The following is an 8,333-nucleotide window of genomic DNA, read 5'->3' on the forward strand; positions in this document are numbered from 1 at the left end:
CTATTATCTGTGGTCTGTGCTATACATTTTCTTGGGTCAGTGTCTATATGTGTGTAAAGGTTGGTTTGGAAATTGCAAGATATGCTCTGTTATGAAATTGCGAGTCATGCTCTGTTATGGTTTCTCAAAGGAAAGAGTTTTGATTCAATTGCTATTGTTTTTTTTTGGAGTGAATTGGTGTTAAGAGTAACGGCAGGGTTAGAGGTGGATAACATTTTGTTAACGAATCAAACCACATGTGGGCAAAGTGCCATTTTTTTAACTACAAGTGGGTAAAGTGTTTTTTAGACAAACCACTGGATAAAGTGTAATTTCCTTTTTTTTTTTTTTTTAATTCAGAAATATTTGAGTGAATTGGGTTTTTACATGGCAGTATATCTGTTTTTTTTTTTTTTACTTTGTCATTGTAAAAAATAATGACAAGTTTGCCAATTGAAATCCGCTTCAAATTGGTATTTTTACTAGATTCTTGATTAATTAGAATGGATCTAACAAAATGGAACCCTCAACTCTAAATGCAATAATTGTTTTGGCTTAGCTCAATAAACCATCTTCTATCAGATGACATAAAATTTACCAGCTCTTATTACTCACAAGACATGTCACTTTTATTTTGAATTTTCAGAACAATCAGATTATTCTGCATAAAATTTCACTGCTAAAATGCATTTTCAAAATCATGGTAGCCTTTTCAGAATAACATTTTCTCAAATAGCACCACAAAATATCCCAAGGGTTCCATGAACTATATTTCGCCTGCAATCTAAAACTAAAAATGAAGTTTTAGACCTTGTATAATCACACCTAGAAAATGACCGGTATAACTACAATTCCATTATACAATTCATAAACAAATGCTCAAGGCTAAAGCAAATAACAAGCCTCCACTTTGACATATTGACTAGGTCAAAGCCATCAAATTGTTTGATCAGAGGATTTAATACAACTTAGGATTTCACATATGGCAAGTGAGGTTATAACGAAGAACCAAAAATCAACATGAATTTGATTATCTATTATCTACATGACGAGCACCATCTTCTGTATCAAAGTCAGGTCAGAGATGTTGATCTCTTGCAGTAAACAGGCCTCAGAGTATAGCTAAGCATGATTATGCTTATTTTGCCCAAACCTATTACTTACTTCTCCCACGAGATGGTTGCTTTGCAGGAGCCAGCTTCCGGAATGCAGCATGAAAAAGCATGCCTAGAAAAATATTTCAATAATAAGAACATGTCATACAAAGGGAAGGGGGAAAAATTCTAACAAAGATACAAAAGTATATGAAAGTCACCTGCATAACTGATGCCAAGTGCACAGAACATAGCCATCTGAACATTTGAATATATCAGAATAACAGCAGTCACTGCAAAGATGATATCTAATTAGTGGTACCGCATAGGCAGAGATAATTTTTCGACTCCTATAAGTAGCTCAGAAGTCCAAACAGAAGGGGCCATTATCTGGTCAATGAAGTCTTGCGTTGGCAAGCGTAAGAGGCAAGTTCAATTATTGAGAGTGGCCACTTCATGATGCTGAACAATAGGACCATATCTAATCTACCCCTCCCAAATAGGTATAAAAAGTTTTACATTAAAAGAAAACCATCAAAAATATTTTTCCTAATTAATCATTTAAAATAGTCAAATATGAAAAATCAGATGGATTATTTTCAAATATAAACTTATAATGTACTGAGGAAAAAAGGATTGATAACATACCACATTGTGCAATGCGAACCAAACACTGTCGAACTACTGGGTGGTGATCTAATCCCCATTTATCAGCACAAAACTTGAAAACATCCCATAATGCCAAACAAGATATCAATCCAACAAGAGCAAAGGGCATTTGATACCTATAACCATAAACACCAAAGACAGATAAATCAAATAAGAAGATTTGTTAAGGAGGGGGGAGTGAAAGAATATAAGAACTGAAACAATAGGTACTTGAATAATAATAATAATAATTCTTTCCAATTCAGAGCACTAGCTACCATAACAGGCCAAACTGATATGCTCCCTCTGACAAAAAGGAACATTAATGGAAGACAAGCAACTATAGCTTCATTGTTCCTTTTTTCCGTTCCTATTAGATGAATGACATCCATGATCCACCAGTCTTATAGTAAATGAGATTGGATTCAATGGACCCTCAAGTCATGAAGGATCATACATTAAGGTTGGAGTAAATGCACGCTGTGTGTAACCTCCTTACAAGGTCTTATACACATTGGCCAAACCTTACCTACATATAGCTAGTCCCAACTCTTCTCTCTCTTTGGATGTAGAGAAGGCTAAGGAAGGACCCAAGAACAAATACTTATGCAATTTTGTTTGCTTAGATCCACATATACAAAAAGAATAACACCAAAGGCTTAGCCCTAAAACTTTGGGATTGGCTATGTATCCTCAAAAACCCTTTTTTTTTGTTTAATAATTTGATAGTTGGGGATGGGGGGATTTGACCCCTGGATGTTTCTATTGGAAACACTAGAAAGTGCCAACTAGTTGAGCTACAAGACTCTTGGCAACAAACTAATCAGCGCTAGCCACATATATCCAAAAATAATAATAATACAAATGAATTCCTTTCTTTACCTTTTTTTTTTTTTTTTTTTTGGGATAGGTTGAAATTGGTAAGAGAAATGTAGGGACAACCTCTCACTCTGACTGCAAAGACTAGAGCAGCAGGGCGGCCATTGCATCCCCCCAAAATATTTTGGTAATGTGCGCCTACCGCACTATCATCATCTATCATGATAGAGACACAGTGCGCCACAATAATCTCTCCCATGGAATACCATGCCACCCCTTCCTCAAGAGGGAAGCACTCAGCCTTAGGCATGCTACTTTCTTTGCTTATACTATCAAAGGCCCATGTCATTAGAAGAGTATGCATACAAATAGAAAACCAACTTACTTGATACCTTAAACCTATACATACATCCCAGAAAACATCCTGTTCAAACAATGTTGTGAAATCCTAGAAGGTGCCAACTAGTTGAGCTACAAGGCTCTTGGCAACAAACTAATCAGAGCTAGCCAAACTTTTTTTTTTTTTAAATAATAATATAAATGAATTCCTTTCTTCACCTTTTTTTTTTTTTTTTGATAGGTTGAAATTGGTAAGAGAAATGTAGGGACAACCTCTCGCTCTGACTGCAAAGACTAGAGCAGCAGGGCAGCCATGGCGTCCCCCAAAAATATTTTGGTAATGTGCACCTATCACACTATCACCATCTTTCATGATAGAGACATTGTGTGCCAGAAAAACCTCTCCCATGGTATTCCACGCCACCCCTTCCTCAAGAGGGAAGTGCCCGGCCTTAGGTGCGCTACTTTCTTCGCTTATACTATCCAAGGCCCATGTCATTAGAAGAGTTTGTATACAAATAGAAAACCAACTTACTTGACACCTTAAACCTATAAGTACATCCCAGAAAAACATCATGTTCAAACAATGTTGTAAATTCCTAAATAATCTCTAAATATCAACATGTCTAATTGAAAGTTGAATCTTTCAAACTCCATTTGATCGTTGGAAAATACTAGGAATTTAAACAATTTACTAGAATGTTCAATGATATATCAACAATTGAATCAAAGAAATAAACATCCCTACTCAATTGTGCCTAACTCAACTATGCCTAGTTGGGACTAAGGGGGTACCAAATTTTGCAAAGCAAAGCTATTTGATACGTAAAATTTAAATTTTCTTCCCCTATCCTGGAGTTCGATTAATCAGCAGCTAGCTGCAGCATTATAGGAAACCCAAAACAAAGTAAAACAAGTCTTCTAAAATTCAAAATTTCTTCCCCTATCCCGGAGCTCGATTAATTAGCAGCTAGCTGGAGCATTATAGGAAACCCAAAACAAAGTAAAACATGTCTTCTTCTTTTATCTTTGTATATTTCAAGTTTCAAATTTCTTTCCCATCCAAAACAGAACTACCAAAATAATCTATATGAGATAGAGAGAGAGAGAATATGAGAAATAAACAAAACAAGACCCAAGTACTCCAAAAGTCAATTATCCCAAACTTTCCCTTGTTTTCCCACGAAGCAATCAGAACCCAGTGCCCAAAACTCTCATAATTAAAAGCGAAATTCCAGAGAGAGACATCACACAAAACAACAAAACTCGTAAAACCCAAAACCCAATTTTCCCATCCTCTCCTCTCATTTCGCATCAACCAAACAAAACCCAATTCCCTAAAACACACAAAAATATAATATTTACAGAGACAGTGTTTCCTTACAGAGTGCATGCGAAGAAGATTATGAACAAGGTGGCATAGTTCCTGCAATAGCGCTTGACATTCTCGTGGACTCTCAGCCTTGCCTGAGCTGGCGAGGAAGGGAAGGAATAGGAGTCGCAGAACCCAAAAAACCTATGAGTCCAGGACGGGGTTTGGTCGGAGAAGTCATCGGCGGTGAGTTTGGAGAAGGGGTTGAGGGTGAAGAGGGAGAGCAAGGTGACAATATGGGATAAAATGCAGCTGGTGATGGAGGTAGTGGTTGAGGTGGTGGAGGAAGGGTCATCAGAGTTGGTGGTAGTGGTGGTGGTGGTGGTTGTGCTGGCAGTGCAGTGGTCGAGTATTTCGAGGTAGCCGGAGTCGCGGAGCCATGACTCAAAGGCGGGTTCGGGAAGACTGAGGGATAAGGGGTTGGATGAGAATACCATCTCCCAACTCTTCACCTCCAAGTACTCACCAAAACGGGGTTTGTTTTGCTTTGGAATTTCACAAAATTAGGGGTTTTTTTTCTTAAATAATAATAATAATAATTTCTTTTATTAAAATTATAAAAAATAAAAAAAAAATAAAAAACTCACAACAATGCATGGGAAACTTGCGGTTTTTTTACTTGAGTGCCAAATGATGTCAAGCAACTAATATATTTCATTTTTGGTTATATAACGAATATATATACAAAAATAACATAACGGGCTAAAAAAAACCACAAATTTGCTTGCATGCATATGGATTTGAACTTCCGAAGTTGGTCCTGTCCTCGGGTCGATCCGGGCCAAGTTTGTGCCTAACCTGGAATCAACCTAATTACTTCAGGTCTACCATTTTTGGACTTGCTGCAGACCAGTAAAAGGAGTCAGTTCGGGTGGTTGAATCTCCTCGAATACCGATCGGTCCTAGGTCAGAGTCGAAATTTGTGAAATTATACTAGAATCTGCTGAAATCCATCAGATTTGTACTAAATCGGGCCGGATATGTTGAGATCTAGTTGGATCTCGAAGAGATCAGGTCGAATCTCAACGAGATTAGGCTAAATCTCAACGAGATCTTATCGGATCTCGAAGTTATTAGGCATAATCTTGACGAGATCTCGCTAGGTCTCGAAGAGATCAAGCCAATTCTCGACTAATTGAACTAAAACAATAGACGAAATGCTCCCATCAATGGAGAACAACTACTTTTCCGATGTAATACGATGGGGTTGGTTTTTTCGGTTTTTCATGTTCTGACCCGCCAACCGACCCGCCGGTCTCAAGTTCTTGAGGCAGAGACTCGCTGCCGACCGTCATCAAATTGGATCAAATTGGCCGAGTTGGCCAGGTGGGTCGGTTGTCAGGTTGGTTTGGACACCCCTAGTTATGGAATTCATATATTGTACAAGAAATAATGCATATCCTCCATACATGACATAATTATTGCTTAAATAACTAGTGTGAATCCAATACTTTAAATATGAAACAAAGGGAACAAAGCCTCGTAAGTTGGTCATATTTTTGGCTCTCTTTCATAAGGAGAACCAATGTTCAAATCTTTCTCCCACTTAGAATATTAAGAAAATAAAAAAAGAGAGAACAGTTTATCCTTTACACTCTATTTTTCATCCAATCCTTGCTATCTACCTAACAACATATTGAATTAGGTTTTAGTCATTTGATGTTGTATTCCTAGGTTAACGAGTCCTAAAGAAATAGCAAAAATTTACAATAATTTCACAATATTTCTAAATAATCTTAATTGAATAGTTAGTCTATCATCATTTGAAAACACCATTAACTCTGTTAAACAATATCCTTTCACATTTGTAACATTAAAAAATAATATAAAAACTAAGTCATTTTTAAAAAATAGTTAATAGCATTTTTTGAACAACAATTCACAAAATGACTAAAATGATAGTTGTAAGGACACATTTTGATCCACAGCTCAAGAGGTTTGGACAATGACCTAATGAGCTCAAAACAATAAATTTGTTAGAGAGTGGGATAGTTATTGAACATTCAATGAGTTAGAATGTAAATCACAATAGGCTAGTTGGTGTTAGAATAAGTAAGACAAACAAATTGAAAAGAAAAGTACTCCCCGGTCAGGTCCGAGAATGGTATGCTCTTATAAATTTCTCTTAGACTTATACAAATATTCAAGTTCTTGGTTACACAGTAATTTCTTTTTTGGTTTTCTGATGATCCCTCCTATAATGGAATCCTCCTCCTTTTATACCCCTTTTCCTTCTTTCATCTCAGCCGTCCACATGTAAATCAGATTGCTAATCTCCTTGATACTTGTCCCATCAACACCTTCCTGAAGTCTTTGTGGGTAGCTGTGAGACTAGAAGACACTATTCAGATATCACCTCCACATTAATGCGGCCAGTTGGTTAGGTGCAGAGTATTCAATGCAATGGTAGCAGCTTTCTTCCCAGATACTTCTCAATTCTCTGTTAACTCACTTCTCTTTGAAACTTATCCTCTTAAGCACAGTTGCCTATTACCCAATACTTGATGGGTGGTCGGATTTCAGGCTGCCATTTTGTTGGCCGAGGAGGGGTTGCTCCTTGGACAACATCATCTGTTTACTATGATTAGACTTCCTCCTCGGTCTAGTAATCTACTTGCCTTCATTAATACGTACCTGTCTTCAAGCTCTTTGATGTCCTCGAGTGCGGCCCACGGCCCAGTATTCTTATCTGGGCCCTTCATCCCTACAATAGTTTCTTAAAATTAATGGATTAAAATGAAAAAATTTTAAGTTTAGTAGACTAAAATGACAATTCACCAAACTTTTTCTTATAATGTGCAAATTGTATCTTTGAGATAGAGAGAGAATAAAATGTAGTGCAGATAAAGACTTTTATAATTACTTAAAAAAAAAAAAAAAAAAAACTAATACTAAGGTAAAAATAACTTAAGTTGTTTATTTGACTAAATTACAAAGTTCACCTTTAAAGTTAGGATAATTTTGATTTCCTCACTAAATTTTAAAATTTTGATTTGGTCCCTCTAACATTACCCTTTTTTTATTGGGAACTCTTTCATCTAGGCTTGTGCTAAGTTGGCCATTAAATGCCAAGTAAGATTTTTTTTTTTTTTTTTAAAAAAAAAAAATCTAGTTACACACTCAAAACTATGTCATTTTTGGGTCCACTAAATCGTTGTCCAATTAAACCATGCCACATCATTTAAAGAATACACATTATTAAAATCAAAATAAATCAACAAAGACATTAACCTTTGTTTGGATGCCCAATAAATGTTGTAAAAAAAAAAAACTATTTTATTTCTTTTAATTAACTAATACTGAATGACATAATTTGATTGAGCCAACTAAACATATGTATAGGCTTAGGTATCACTTAACAATCACCTCAAAATGACAGGTAATATTAGAGGACTAAAAAAAATTTGAACCTTTTTTTTTTAGAAGAAAAAATTAAAATTTTATTTCAGGAGGTAGACGCCATAGTTTAAATTGAAATAGTAATTTATAATCTATTTATTCATTTTTGGCATGGGTCGAACAAGTTGACTCTTTTGGAGGGAAGCTGGCGCCACTAGACCACAACCTGTGACCATAGTGAAAAAAAAATCTAAATTTGATAATAACCTTCGGATTTTTTTTTTTTTTTCAAAATAACACTAAAACTCAAACAATTTTGTTAGTTAGCACGTTTTCAAAATTATTTAGCAATCTAACAATTCAAGAGTAAGAAACTCGATTTTGCTATGCTAAATCATGTATAACGAACTCGCTTTTTGTGCTTACATGGACGAAATTTCCTCCTCAACTGTTGGCACGATGTGGGACTCAAGTGCATTATACTCAATTTAGCAAGAAAAATTGTAAACTAACACAAATCCTCAAATAATTTCATTAGTTAGCAACGTTTCCAAACTATTTAGGAAACTAACATCTCGAATTTAAGAAACTCAATTTTGCTCTTAGAACTTGAGTATGATAGAGTTGAGTTCCCTAAAACGGATCCACAACAAAAATGTAGCAACGCAACAATTCCTAGCAACAAAAACGCAATACCAGCAACTCCAAGCACTGGGTTTGACGATCTTGGAACCGGAGTGGCT

At 35.9% G+C, this 8,333-nt stretch overlaps 1 protein-coding gene across 1 annotated transcript; it reads right to left on the minus strand.

The window, feature by feature from the left end:
- Positions 1-725: 725 nt before the first annotated feature.
- Positions 726-4,753, minus strand: LOC126695049 (PRA1 family protein H). Its single transcript, XM_050391659.1, has 4 exons — positions 4,264-4,753; positions 1,722-1,858; positions 1,295-1,366; positions 726-1,206 (listed from the first exon to the last, which is right to left on the minus strand). Exons 1-4 carry the CDS (start codon positions 4,686-4,688, stop codon positions 1,136-1,138), a joined length of 705 nt encoding a protein of 234 aa, XP_050247616.1. The 5' UTR covers positions 4,689-4,753; the 3' UTR covers positions 726-1,135.
- Positions 4,754-8,333: the final 3,580 nt, after the last annotated feature.

This window comes from Quercus robur, chromosome 8 (genome assembly GCF_932294415.1).
Source record: "Quercus robur chromosome 8, dhQueRobu3.1, whole genome shotgun sequence".
NCBI classification, from domain to species: Eukaryota; Viridiplantae; Streptophyta; class Magnoliopsida; order Fagales; family Fagaceae; genus Quercus; species Quercus robur.